Source organism: Mesocricetus auratus, unplaced genomic scaffold (genome assembly GCF_017639785.1).
Source record: "Mesocricetus auratus isolate SY011 unplaced genomic scaffold, BCM_Maur_2.0 Super-Scaffold_100004, whole genome shotgun sequence".
Taxonomy (NCBI): domain Eukaryota; kingdom Metazoa; phylum Chordata; class Mammalia; order Rodentia; family Cricetidae; genus Mesocricetus; species Mesocricetus auratus.
The window spans coordinates 38,496,450-38,511,033 of NW_024429189.1; the positions used below are offsets into that span (position 1 = coordinate 38,496,450).

At 38.8% G+C, this 14,584-nt stretch overlaps 1 protein-coding gene across 6 annotated transcripts in view; it reads left to right on the forward strand.

The window, feature by feature from the left end:
* Positions 1-14,584, forward strand: part of Ubr3 (ubiquitin protein ligase E3 component n-recognin 3) — a 143,733-nt gene that overhangs the window by 65,340 nt on the left and 63,809 nt on the right. For all 6 annotated transcript variants that reach the window (XM_040745531.1, XM_040745533.1, XM_040745532.1 and 3 more), the window contains exons 14-20: positions 23-151; positions 758-810; positions 912-1,045; positions 1,386-1,471; positions 3,438-3,579; positions 6,674-6,770; positions 13,294-13,435. In XM_040745531.1, coding sequence (XP_040601465.1) covers positions 23-151; positions 758-810; positions 912-1,045; positions 1,386-1,471; positions 3,438-3,579; positions 6,674-6,770; positions 13,294-13,435 — 783 coding nt within the window. The remainder of the gene's footprint in view (positions 1-22; positions 152-757; positions 811-911; positions 1,046-1,385; positions 1,472-3,437; positions 3,580-6,673; positions 6,771-13,293; positions 13,436-14,584) is intronic.

Here is a 14,584-nt window from a genome sequence, read left to right on the forward strand (position 1 = left end):
TTCTAATTCACTTTTTACTTAGGCTAGTCTTGCTGAAATTCACAGCAACATGTGGGTAAGAAATGGTCTGCAAATCAAAGGACAAGCCATGACCTATGTCCAGTCTCATTTCTGCAACTCCATGATTGATCCAGACATTTACTTATTACAGGTGAGCGAGCTAGATATCCAGATGTTGTGCTTTAGAATTCCTTGTAGTGCCTGGTATCTTAACTTACAGAGGTGACAGTGACGATGGGAGAAGTTAGTTGGTTGAGAAAAGAATATGCTACTTAAATTTTCCAAAGAAAGGATGTTGTACCATATGGACCACAAGGAAAGCATCAGGTTTTAGTCAGGAGGCAGAAGCAGAAGCCAGGGGAAAGCTCAGACAAGCAGCATTTTGAGGGTGTCTGTAGGAAAGGCAAGATAGACTGGAGGAAGGAGTTTAAATAGTTGTAGCAGGCTTTGCAGCATAGGGATCATAACTACTAGTGCTGCATGCAGGCTGAGAGTCATTGAGGCCCTGGGAAGAACTGTATTCGTATGTGAGTTAGATGAAGTGGGTGATGCTTGTGTGTGGTTGAGTTCCTAAATGAATCTTCTACTATGTTTAGGAATTCAGTATTCCCAGCTGTCATTGGTATCTTTTACTAGTTCTTGGTGCTTTTTTGTTTTTGTGTGACTCATGACTTGTAGAAGATACAGAAAATTTAAAAACATGACTAATATAAGAAGCAACACTGAATGTGAGAAATAAATCTTTGTGTTTTTAAAGGTCTGTGCTTCTAGACTCGACCCAGATTACTTTATATCGTCTGTCTTTGAAAGGTAAGCATATGTTTACTAAGACAGGCATTAGGAAGTATCTGGAATTTCACTTAATTTTGTTTTATTCTCTAACTATGTAATTGCAATATTTCTTGCTGTAGATTTAAGGTGGTGGACTTACTGACCATGGCTTCCCAGCACCACAATACAGTCCTTGATGTGGAGCACGAGCGGTCGATGCTGGAGGGCGCGCTCACCTTCCTTGTGATTCTGCTGAGTCTTCGCTTACACTTAGGTAACCCTGGATCGCGATGCTAACAACTGCTCTTTCTCTTCCCCTAGTCCTCCGTTAGCATCTGGGTTATGGAAAAGGAAAAAGGATGTGGATATATTTAAACATATCTTTACAATTTTGACATGCACAATTAATACATGGTTTAGAATAATCTTAAAAAAATCCTTTGCATACAGGAACTAAAATATCAAGGCAGTGAAACTGCAGTTCAATTTGGACCTTACAGTTTTTACTCTTTAACTCCAAGCATTTCACATTTTATAGAGCATCATAATAAAATATGTGGTGAATCTTTATAATTCATCTCTATGTAGATTAATTCTGTTTTTACTCATTTTAGGAATGTCTGATGATGAGATTCTCAGGGCAGAGATGGTAGCCCAGCTGTGTATGAACGACAGGACGCATAGCTCTTTGCTTGACCTCATATCCTTTCAAAATATAATTTTGTGCTTGTGATAAAATCACTTTTCCTTAAAAAACAAACAAAAAACCTACCTACCTACCTACCTATCTACCAACCAACTTATTTATTTTTGAGGCACGGTTTCTTTGTGTAGCCCTGGCTGTCCTGGAACTCACTCTGTAGACCAGGCTGGCCTCTAACTCAGAGCTTCCTCTGCCTCTGCTTTCCAAGTACTGGGATTAATGGCATGTGCTAACACCACCCCACAGTAAAATTACTTTTATGGATTAGAAATATCTCAAGCTTTAAAGATTTAAAAGGAAAACTTGAAAATATTTGAAAAAGAAAAGTCCAAATATTTGAAAAAGAAAAGTCTCAGTTGTTTGCTGAAAGACATGTTCAGGGAAGGTGGTATGCATTTGTCACCTCTTACTTTCTCTTGGGAAGATTTTCTTGGGCTTCAAGTTGACCTCAGGACTGATAGTTCTGGACACATAGGACCCGATCCTCTAAAAAACAGCATTAGGGAGAGGATGCTGGACATTTTGTAAGTGGGACCTACTTCTTCTTTCCTTATGTAGCCAACCTGGGTGCAAAGCCTAGAGAGTCCTAATAACTACTGTTGTGATGCGCGGTGTGGGTGAGAGATAAATACGCCGTTCAGGCATAACTCACATGGGAAGTTTTATTGGGGGAAGGGAAGGGAGTAGGAAGAAGGGAGGGAGAGAGGGAGAGAGAGAGAGAGAGAGAGAGAGAGAGAGAGAGAGAGAGAGAGAGAGAGAGAGAGAGAGAGAGAGAGAGCGAGAGCTTCCTCAGAGGAATAGCAGAAAGAGGAAATAGGCAGAGTGCATCTCTTTGGTGGCTGTGTACAGAGCGAGGGTACTGCTCGTCATGCTTGCAGGGGCGACCCCTCTGCCAGGTCCCAAGGGCAGGGCCAAGGTGTGCCTGGAAGCTAACATTCATCCCTTTTTTATTTATTAAAAAGGTGAGGAGTTAGGCATGGGCGGTTAGGGGAAATGAGGGCCTTGGGTTTCAAGACTGCTTCCTGCTTACCTGGGGAACCTCGTAAATCTGGGATGCTGGCCACTTCTTGGGATAGCTGGTTGTTTCACTGTTCTCCAGGCTCTGTTGAACTGTCTGACATCTTCTTGGACCTCGCAAGATGCTGGCAGAGCAGAGGACAAGGTTAAATTGAGGGAAAATTTTTTTCTTAGGTCCTACCGATTGAAGGGGAGGGTGTCAGGACCAGGGAAAGGTGAGGAGGCTTAGGCTGCTTAGGTCCTGGTAATTGAGGGAGGGAATACATCTGATGTGTTTAAGGTGAATCCAGGTTGACTCCCTGGATCCTACAGGAAGTCTTTGAGTTTGTGAAACATAGTCTGCACTGAAATTTACATTGTAGAAATGGCAGTATACTACCGGGGTTTTATATATTCCAAGGATTTTTGTTGGAATTGAGTCTTAAGAATTTAAACGTTTATGGTCCTTGGTTTTTTTGAGATAGGGTTTCTTTGTGTAACAGCTCTGGCTGTCCTGGAATTTGTTCTTTAGCCTAAGCTGGCCTTGAACTTATAGAGATCAGCCTGCCTCTGCCTCTGTAGTGCTGGTATTAAATATGTGCCACCACTGTCCTGCTCTTTCTGGGTTTCTATAGAAGGGTGCAACATATTTATGCATTGATGATAGTGGAGATAGTTAAAGGTGTTTTCCTCTCAGTTAATGGAGTTTGATGAATTTTTTTGGGGGGAAGTATACTTGGGAATACTTCATTGTAAAGTTTATTAACTGACTCCTAGATTTAAATTATTGAAAAAGACACCACAGTAAAGTTAATACTGACCTATTATGTGGCCCTCTTGTGGCCAACTTTATAATATACACTAAGGTTAGTCATTTTCTATTTTGGTAAAATGAATTGGGAGTAATTTGCAGACTTTAAAGCTTGCTCTAATCATTAATATTGTTTTTTCTTGACACATACATCATATCCCAGAAAATCCCAACCCCAAAAGTGGCATTATTCCTGGAAGTTACAGCTTTGAGTCAGTTTTATCTGCTGTAGCTGATTTTAAGGCTCCTGTTTTTGAACCTGGAGGCTCTATGCAACAAGGCATGTATACTCCCAAAGGTATGTTTACAGATGTAATTATATTCTTTCCTGTGTACACTGAAAGAAAATGTTTTCTTGTTTGTATATTTATTTATTTAGTGTGCATGTGTGGGTATGCATATTCGTGGAGCCAGAGGTCAACTTTGAATGTGTTGTTTATTCCACAGATTCCCATCCACCTTGTTCTTTGCAACAGTTCTTTTCACTGAAACTGGAGCTCACTTAATAGGCTAATTGTTGGCCAGAGAGTCCCAGAGATCTGCCTGCCTCCACCTTCTCAGCTCTGGGATTATGTGGGTTCTCTGATGGAACTTAGATCCTTGTACTCTAAAAACAAGTGCTTTACTGACTTTACTCCTAAAATCCTTATCTTTTATTAATTCAGTTTTGGTATTGTTCTGCTAAATGTCTTACAAATTTATGTTTTTCTTAGTAAACAGTTCTATTACTTCCATTTAGGAGACAGAGGCTGGTAGATCTCTATGAATTGAAGGTCTGTCTAGTCTACATAGCTAGTTCCAGGATAACCAGGGCTACATAATACCGAGACCCTGTCTTGAACAACAACAGAAAGTATTTATGTTAAATTGTGGCCTTCTAAAATGAGTAAATTACAAAAATAGCTTTAGCTAGGAACTCTATTTCATTCTGTAAATGACCACTAACCGTAAATGAATCGTAAGTTATAAAAGAAAGAAGGTATCTTTCTTGATTCAGTTTGAAGCAGTTTTCATTTATTTTGTTGAATTCTTTTTAAAGACAAGGTCTTACTATGTAACCTTGATTGATCTAGAACTTGCTGTATCCACTAGACTGGCCTCAAACTCCTTACTCTGTCTCCCATGTGCTGGATTTAAAGGCATTTCCCACCATGCCAAACTCATCATCTAATTTTTAATTTGAAACAGTTTAAAAAGTCTGTATAGGATGCTAATGGCATTACAGCATAGTATGTTTAAATTCACAGAAGCCTTCTCCTAAGGATTTGATTGACAAGAGTGAGAAATCGGTGAGATTTTGATTGGCAGAAAGATCTTAATAGGAAAAACTTCAGTTTTCACAGTAAAAATTTGAGTGGGTTGGAGTTTCTGCTCCTTAGCCTCCTCAGCATTATTTTCTAAAGGAAAGTCCATGCATCTCAAGTTACATGTAGCATGTACTGCATGTAGCAAAGGACATAAGAAGTGCCTGATTTGTGGTTTCCTGTGGCATGCATAAGTAGAAGGAATAATCCAGTGTCCGGGCGGAATATGATTCTAGTAAAGGGAAGTCGGGAGTATGTGTTTGTTATTTAAGAAACCGGTTTCTGAAATTTAGATGAACTGAGGAATGGAGAGCTGTTCCTGTGTGATGCAGTGCTTAGTGAAGGCTACCCAGCTCACCTGCAGGTCTGCTCCAAACACCACCCATCAGGATCTTCCTGGGTGAAATCTGGGAGCTGCTCGATAGCAAGCTCGTGGATGGTTGTCGTATACAGTAAAGTTCAAGGCAGACTAGGGACTATAGTCAACAGTTTCTCGTGCTAGAAATTGAAATAAGCTTAAGCTCTGTTCTGTGTTTGCAAATGTTAAGGCTTTTGCTATTGAGCTTGAGAACAGAAAAAACATTTAACCTATGAAAGAGACACTGTTTCTAAAATTACTCTCAGGTCATATTTTATTTTATTTATTTTCAATTTAAAACATTGTGAAATTATAATTATGTAATCTCTCCCTTTCTTTTTCCTCTTTTTAGTACCTCTCATGTTCCCTCTTTTTTGCTCCCACTCAAATTCATGGCCTCTTAGTCTTAATTGTTACACACAAGCACGTGCATAAATATACAAATACAAATTGCTTAGTCTACATAGTGTTACTTGTATATGTGATTTCAGAGCTGACTAGTTATTTTTTTGAGGTAGGATTTCACTATGTAACCCTGGTTTAGAACTTCCTATGTAGACTAGGCTGGCCTCAAAACCACGTAGATCATCTGTCTGTGCTTCAAGAATGCTATAATCAAAGGTGTGAGCCACCATGTGACATATTTATTATTATTATTGTTTATTTATTTTTATTTTTGGTCTTTTGAGACAGGATTTCTCTGTGTAGTCCTGGCTGTCCTGGAACTCACTATGTAGACCAGTCTGGCCTCAAAATCACGGATATCCATATGCCTCCTGAGTGCTGGGATTAAAGGCCTGTGCTACAACTGCCTGGCTTGTGACATATTTTTTAAATTATTATAAAAATTTAATGAATGTTTGCCTGCCATGTATATATGTGTGCCAGGTGCCTTTGGAGGTCAGAAGAGGGCATGAGATCTTCTAGAACTAGAATTATAAGTATCTGTGAGCCATCATGTGGGTGCTGGGGATTGAACCCCAGACCCTCTGGAGGAGCAGACTATATTTTTAACTGCTGAGCTGTCTCTTCAGGCCACCTTTTAGACATTTGTCCTATCTAAATATCATCTGTAAGTTTATATACTTAGGATTTTGCTGCTTCTCCCCCTCAAGTGGGTTAATTTTTTAAATGTCACTTTATCCTAACATGACTATGAGTTTTATTTGCATCTATATATGCATATTAAATCTGAATATTACACATTGAAAATAACATATAAGTATTAAAAGCAAATGGTGTGCAAACACTCAGCACTTAAAACCATCCTGTACATCACCAGTTTCATACAGTACATGGGATAGTGACTCTGAATGGTAGAGAACGGACAGAGATTCTTGATTAAGTTTTAGTTGAGGGGCAGAAAACAACAGTCATAAAATGACCTTGCAAACCAGACGATCAATACATTTTTAATTTACTTTTCATAATCTTACAGCTGAATCATTTTAAAGATATTTTCTCTTTCTACTATGCACCCTATCAAGGAAATAAGAAAAAATAATTAAATCCAACAGCAGTGATCTAAACTTTATAGTGGAGCATTGCTATTGTTTTTAATTTAGCAAAAGTAATTACAGCATCAAGAGCTAGTTAAGGCAAATTAATTAAGTTTAGCTTCTAACGTTTGAATTTAAAATGTTCTTGATTAATATAATAAATAATTTGAGGTTGATTTTTTTTTTCCCTAAGAAGTCAGATTTCTGTTTCTGCTTCCTTTTGTCTAATAGCTGAAGTCTTGGATGAGGAGTTTGACCCCGTCATGGTCATTCTTCGAACAGTTTACCGCAGAGATGTGCAGTCTGCAATGGACAGATATACAGCATTGTAAGTCTGATAAGCTGATTAATGTCATTATGGAATAATTTGTGTTTATAGAAAAGTTTCCATTATAACACAAGAAATGGTTTCATTAAAGTATACTTAATCTAAGAGAAAATACCATATAAAGGTCTGTATAACAGTCGATATAAAGCTGGATTTAGCAGGTCATGCCTGTAATAGCAGCACTCCAGAAGGATCTTGAGATCTAGGCCAACCTGGACTGTACAGTGAGAGCTTGTCCCCAAAACAACAACAAACAAACAAACAAAATTGGGTATTGATTTGATTAAAATTTTTAAAAAAATTTTTTTGAGACAGGGTTTCTCTGTATTGTTTTGGAGACTGTCCTGGAACTCCATCTGTATACCAGGCTGGCCTCGAACTCACAGAGATCCGCCTGCCTCTGCTTCCTCAGTGCTGGGATTAAAGGCATGTGCCACCAACGCCTGGCTTAAATTTTATAACATATGATTTCTAAGTTAAAAAAGAAAAACCTAGATACTGTTTTTTGATCAATCAAATTTGAAGTTTGATTTTGTGTTGCTCTACATTTGAACCAATAGATTAGGCAAAGGTATAAAAGTAAAATAGTATGTTATTAGGGATGATGGATATCAACAGAAAGTGTAAAAATATTGCTGTATTTGACAGTTGAGAAAATAGTCAAAGCAAAATGAATTTTGCTGATTGACATGCAAAAAGTGTTATAAATCATTGGTTAATGAAAAAATTTGGCTGGGTGGTGGCGGTGGCACATGCCTATAGTCTTAGCTCTTGGGAGTCAGAGGCCGGTGGATCTCTGAGTTTGAGGCCAGCCTGGTCTATAGACTGAGTTTCTGGACAGCCAGGGCTACACAGAAACCCTGTGTCTTGAAAAATAAAAAGCAAAGCAAAACAAAACAAATAGACAAACAGAAAAATCCAAAAAGACCCAAGTTAGCTGGGTGGTGGTGGTGGTTCGGTAGTGGGCTCATGCCTTTAATCCCTGCCCTCAGGAGGCAAAGGGAGGTGAATCTCTGTGAGTTGGAGGCCATCCTGATCTATAGAGTGAGTTCCAGATTGCGAGGGCTACACAGATAAACCCTGTCTTGAAAAAATAAAATTGGCCTTGAGAAAGTCTTTATTCAGATAATATTCAAATAACTGGTAACGCATAATTGTATATGTTAGGTTTACTTGAACCTTTCCTTTTACCAAGATTTTTAAATACTAGATATGTTCACTTTAGCCGCCATCATACTTGAGACAAGCAAACTTACCCAAACAGAGCAAAATTCCCTAAGACAAAACAAAAACCAAACTCAACTCAGTCATCAATATCTTTTTGCCTCTCTCCAGCATCTTGAAGGAGAAAGTTTGAGGTTCTCCTTTCTCTGTTTACTTGGACCACCTCCTTTTGTGTATTTTGCATTTTGTTTCAGTTTGTTTGCCTGTAGGCATTTATTTACTCAGCTACTTGAGGAAGATGATTTTTGCTTCTATATTTCTTATACATCTCAGGATCTATGGCAGCTCAGTACTGTCTCCTAGTAGGCACTCACCTAGCAAGTATTTGTTAGATTAGTAAAGTTGAATAATTCATGCTGAAAAACTGGAATATGCCAGGCATGGTGGCACACACCTTTTATCCTATTACTCAGGAAGCTGAGGCGGGCAGATCTCTGTGAGTTTAAGGCCAGCCTGGTCCCCATAGCCAGTTCAAGGACAGCCAGGACTGCATGGGATTCTTTCCCAAAGAACAAGAAAAAAAGAATTGGAAAGATAAGCTGGGTGGCTGTGGCACACACCTTTAATCTCAGTACTTGAGAGGCAGAGGCAGGCGAATTTCTGTGAGTTCAAGGTCAACCTGGTCTATAGAATGAGTTCCCAGGCAGCCAGGCTGTTACTCAGAGAAACCCTGTCTAGTAAAGCGAGCAAACAAAAATTGATGCAAAATTGATGAGAGGAAATCTTTGCTTGGAAAATCTTCAGGTTGACTTTTTAATACTGTAGTTTTAAGTTGCTAGGACTTTTTCAGTGTTATGGGTGTTAGTCATTTTAAATATATAAGAAATAAGTATACAATAAATTTAACAGTCTCTATTACTTTGTAACTGAGAAATTTATACTATGATTGGGCTGAAAAAAATTAAAGCTTTGAAAGACCTACTAATTATTTCACGTATGGGCTCAGTGGTTAAAAGTACTGGCTATTGTTCTTCTAGAGGACCTGGGTTCAGTTTTCAGCACCCACATGGCAGCTCACAACTGTCTGTGATTGCAGTTCCAGGGGATCTGACATTCTCATACAGACATGCATGCAGAGCCATGTCAGTCCCAAATGAACATGCCAAACACTATATTAATTATGAAGCTGTTGGCCATTAGCTCTGACTTAATTATTAACCCATAACTGCTAATCTGAGTATTTCCACTTGGTCTTCTCTTACCCGAGAAAGGATCTGGACCTCTTACCTCCTCTGGCATCCTACATGGTGACTGACTGTGCCTCTGTTTCCCAGAATCCTCCGTCTCTCCTAGTCCCACCTATTTTGTTTCCCTATTGGCCAACAGTGCTTTATTCATCAACCAATAAAACAAACATACATACAGAAGAACTTCCCCCCATTACAGACAAGATACTAATGCACATAAAATAGGAATAAGTAAATCATTAAAAATTATTTCATGCTGGGTGTTGGTGCCACCATGCTTTTTGTCATGATAATGGACTGAGCCTCTGAAATTGTAAGCAAGCCTCCTCAATTGAATGTTTTCATCTATCTGTAAGAGTTGCCATAGTCATGATGTCTCTCACAACAATAAAAACCAAAGTAAGACACAAGGCTTAGTGGTTTTGAATAAAATTCAAATAATGGACTTTAGTATTCTGTCTTCCTATCTTTAACTGTGCTTGGTGTTTTATCCTCATTAGAAAGAAATCCTTCCAGCAGAATTCTTTTGCAGTGGTGAGGGGCAATTTTCATCCTTATGTATTTTAGCTTTTATTGTCTCACCTGTTACATTGATCTAGCAGATACTGATAATGTCACTGTGTATTTAAAATTTCAAATTAAAAATTTATTATATGTGTGTGTATGATGTCTTTGTGTGGATGAGTGCATGCCATGAAGTGTGGAGGCCAGAGGACAACTTTGTGGGTTAGCTTTCTCTTTCTACCTTTATGTGGGTTATAGGGATGGAACTCAGGTCACTAGACCTGTGTGGCAGTGCTTTTACTTACTGAACTATCTTGTCAACCTCTGCTTCACAAAATTAGCTTGCTTTTAGTTATCTGTATGTGTGGGGGTGTGTGCACTTGAGAGATGTTTAGTCCCCTAGAGCTGGAGTTACACGTAGTTCTGTAAGCCTGATGTGGGTGCTGGGAATCAAACTCTGGTACCATTAGCTGCTGGGCCCTCTCTCCAGCTCTTACTGTCTGTTTTTTAAAGACTTTTGGGGTAGACTTTAGGAATTGTCTTACTTAATTTTTAAAATGGTTTATTTTTATTGTGTGTGTGTGTGTGTGTGTGTTTGCTTGCATGTATGCAAGTGCACTTCATGTATGCCTGGTTTCTGTGAAGGCCAGAAGAGGGTACTGGATCTCCTGATAAGCTGCCATGTGGGTGATGCAAATTGATCCCAGGTGAAATGCAAGAGCAGCCAGTGCGCTTGAGTGCAGGTATCTTTGGAGGCCAGAAGAAGATGTCATATCTCCTGGATCTCAGGAAGTTGTGAGCCGATGGACCTAGGTGCTGGGAACCAAACTTTCTACAAGAGCACTCTTAACCATTGTGCCAACTCTCCAGTCCCCTTTGCTGACTCTGAAGTGTTCTCTATATATTTGCACTACTAGATACATGATTTGCAGTTATTAGTGAATTGATTTTCCACTTAGTTGAGAGGTGGTGTTTTTTTGTTTTTGTTTTTGTTTTTGTTTTTGTTTTTGTTTTTGTTTTTGTTTTTGTTTTGTGTGTGTGCCAGGTTTTTAAATGTTGATGAGTTCTATTGTTTTACTTTTGCTCCTGAGGCTTTCTTTCAGTGTCATAACTGCTGCTTGCTCCAAGGTTACAAAGGCTTAAACCTATATATGTATGTGTGTTAGGGTGCACATTGCCATGTATGGAAGTCAGAAAGCAACCTTGTGTAATTGTTTTTTTTTCTTCTGCCTTCACTTGGGGCCTGGGAATGAACTCTGACCTTCATATTTGACAATAAGTGGCTTTACCTGCTGAGCCATAACTGGACCCGGAAACAACTTTTGATTTTTCTTGTTTCTTTTCTTCCCTTTTTTTATATTCCATTCTCTTTCTTTTTAGTCATCATTTCTTTTCAACTAGTTTTTCTTTTTTTATCCTTTCTTGCATATTTAGTTTTGATTTTTAAAAAAATATTCATTTTTAAGGCCATAAATTTTCTTCCAAGTATTGCTTGGTTTTTAGTTTACATTTTTAAGTTCATATTATTTATACTTTAAATTCTAAATATTTTCTGTTATGGTTTTTAACAACCTTTGATTTTTTTTTAATCCAACAGCGTTTAAAAATGTCTGTATGTATATAGTTTTGGATTTTCTACTTAAGTTGGTTTTAGTTTTATTTATTGTGTGACAAGTGATTATAGTATGTATGTTGGTTCAATAATTTTTGAAATTTGCTGTCTGATGTTTAACCTTTTTTTAAACTTAAATTCAAATTCTTAATCACTACTTGCCTTACTACGTTAAGACAGGTTTTTCACTGAGCTGGAAGCTGTTGGTTTCAGCGAGGCTGGGACTTGAGCCCTGAGGTTTCCCCTTTTGCCACTCCCCAGTGCTCTGGTTACAGGTAGACACAGCCATGTCTGGCCTTTAATTTAGTCTGAATGTAGGTGCAGGCTGGTACATGCCAGGTGCTGTGTGCTTCTAGCCTCCAAACCATTTTGCTCCCCACACCTTCATTTCTTTCTTTCTTGTTTAAACACAGTGTTTCAGATAGCTTATGCTGCCTTCAAACTCACCATATAGCTGAGGATGAGCTTCACCTTCTGATCCTCCTGCCTCCATCCAGCAAGTGCCGAGGGTCACAAGTGTGATCCTGTGTGCCAGCTTTATGTGATATGGAGGGTAGAGCATGGCATCCCGCATTATTTAGCAACTTTTTATAAATCTTCTGAGTGCACTTTGTATAAACGTATTAAGTGCACCTAATTGTCATGTGCTTTGGACCTGGGTTTATTAGTAATTTTGTTAAAACTCTTCCTTCTTTCTCCCTTGGGCTCTGAGCAACATAGCTCTGTTAACTCTTCTATGTTATTTTCTCAAATTTTGCCTATTGTGCTTTGAGTCTGTGATTATTTGTGTGTAGGATTGTAATCACTATCTTCCTGTTCTTCTGTTCAGATACAGATAAACTTCTTACTTCTTGTGAGTTATTCTCATGAGATGAAAGACTTTCTTGGTCTTAGCAATAAAGGGGTCTTACTTCGATGTCTGGGCCTTGTGTGAGTTCAATACCTTCTAAGTAGAGTACAATAACATACCACTCAAGACTGTATTTATTAAATTGCATTTGTTTAGTGTGTGTTCCTGTGTACACACAGTGCCACAGGTGGTTGTGTGGAGGTCAGAGGACAACTACAAGTTTTTCTTCTGCTATGTGGGACCAGCAGATTGAACTTGGGTCATTGGGCTTGATGGCAAGTGCCTTTACCTAGTAAGCCATCTCACTAGCCCTCAAAGACTTTTTTTTTAAAATTTAAATTAGAAACAAGCTTGCTTCACATGTCAAGCCCAGCTCCCTTTCCTCCCCTCCTCCCCTGTCCCTCCCAACCCCCCCACCCAATCCCCAGTCTGCTCCCCAGGGAGGGTGAGGCCCTCCATGGGGGAATCTCCAGAGTCTGTCATTTCATCTGGGGTAGGACCTAGGCCTTCCCCCATGTGTCCAGGCTGAGAGAGCATCCTTCATTGTGGGATGGGTACCCAAAGTCTATTTGTATTATAAATACTGATCTACTACTCTGAGCCCCCATAGATTGCCTAGGACTCCTCACTGACACCCACATTCAGGGAGTCTGGATCAGTTCCATGCTGGGCTCCCAGCTATCAGTCTGGGATCCATGAGCCCCTCCTTGTTCAGGCCTCAAAGACTTTAAACCATCACCACAAGTATCAGTGACTATTGATAATCCTGATCAGAAGAGTATGCTTCTTTTTATCTGCTTTGCAGCTGTTAGGTAGTGGGGATGCTTTCACATTCTGATTTTGTCACATGTTAGAAGAGGAAGTTGCTTTGCCTAATAACTTATAGTATGTGTTCTTTTTGATAGTAATTTTACATTCATTTTTCTAGTTTTTAACCTAGCCTTTTTGACTAACGCTTATCTAATAGAAAAGGAAATGGTAATGTTCATTGTGTAGTGAATAAATATCTAACCTTTGAAAACATTTATGATCAATTAGTAAGTAATATTTAGGAAATGTGGTAGAAATTGATGCTTGTAAATCAGTTTAAACCATAGTTTAAGTTTGAGTCTGTCATGCACTTTTGATTTTGTTTTATTTCTACAGTTTAAAACAGAGTGGAAAATTTCCTGGCAATCCCTGGCCTCCTTATAAGAAAAGGACATCCCTCCACCCCAGCTATAAAGGTCTCATGAGACTTCTGCACTGTAAAACTTTACACATTGTGCTATTCACTCTGCTTTACAAGGTATAGTAGTCATTTGATTAGAATTACCTAGGCTGTAATTTATTTTCTTTTTTTTTATATTTTATTTTCCAGTTTAAATTTAGATAAGAAACGAGGTTGCTTCACAAGTCAGTTCCAGGTCCCTCTCCCATTCCCTCCCCTCCTCCCGTGCCCTCCCCCCACCCCCCCGTTATCCCCTCATTCCCCCAGGGAGGGTGAGGCCCTCCATGGGGGTGTCCATAGTCTGTCATTTCATATAGGGCAGGGCCTAGACCCTTCCCCAAGAGTTCAGGGTGAGAGTGCACCTCACATTGTTCATAAGAAGGCACCACTTATAAAGCAAAGTATGTTTGTAAAATTTTTAATATGTGAGGATGTTATCATTACATGTTTTTGAATTCCAAATTGAAAATTATGAAGCAGTTATACTTCTCTGTGGAAAAGACTGGAGTATTTGGCATAGCTTCTGTAGAATGAAAAGTATTGTGGCTATAGGAATTATGCAGTAGACTAAGGGACTAAAAAGCCAGTGAGCCTCCTGTGTGACAAACAGTGCTGTGTGAACCAGTGAGCTGCTCCTTGTAGGAACGTGACAAAGAAGAGTTTGTATGTGGCTCTTTAGAAACTTGAGACAGCTTCCATTTCCACATTACCTAGAATTGGTTTCATTTTGGGGATGTTCTCTCACAAAACTGACTTCTCATTGTGTTCTAAAAGTTTCCTAACAGAGAGAGAGAGAGAGAGGGAGAGAGAGGGAGGGAGGGAGGGAGGGAGGGAGGGAAGGGAGGAGGGAGGAGGTATGTGTGTACACACGTACTCTGGGATTTTTAATAATTTAAACTGTATAAGAGATGAAAGGTCAGATAACCATACCTGTAGAATATTGCTCAAATGAATAAACATCTATCAATTAATAGGCATAGGTGTTATATAATTACAAATAAAGTAAATGTATGTTTTTTCTTCCTTCATTTGAAAAATTAAAAACAACACATTCTGTATATAGATCTGCATTGACTGTGTACAGATAATTTTTAATTATTTAAGAAAGCATCCATTAATTAGGTAAGTAGAGCTCTTAGTACTAGTGTTAGGCACATAATGAAACAGTACTTTTAGCTTTTTGGGTAAGATTTTAGATCAGTGCCTTCAAAAAGTGCTTTGAAAGTT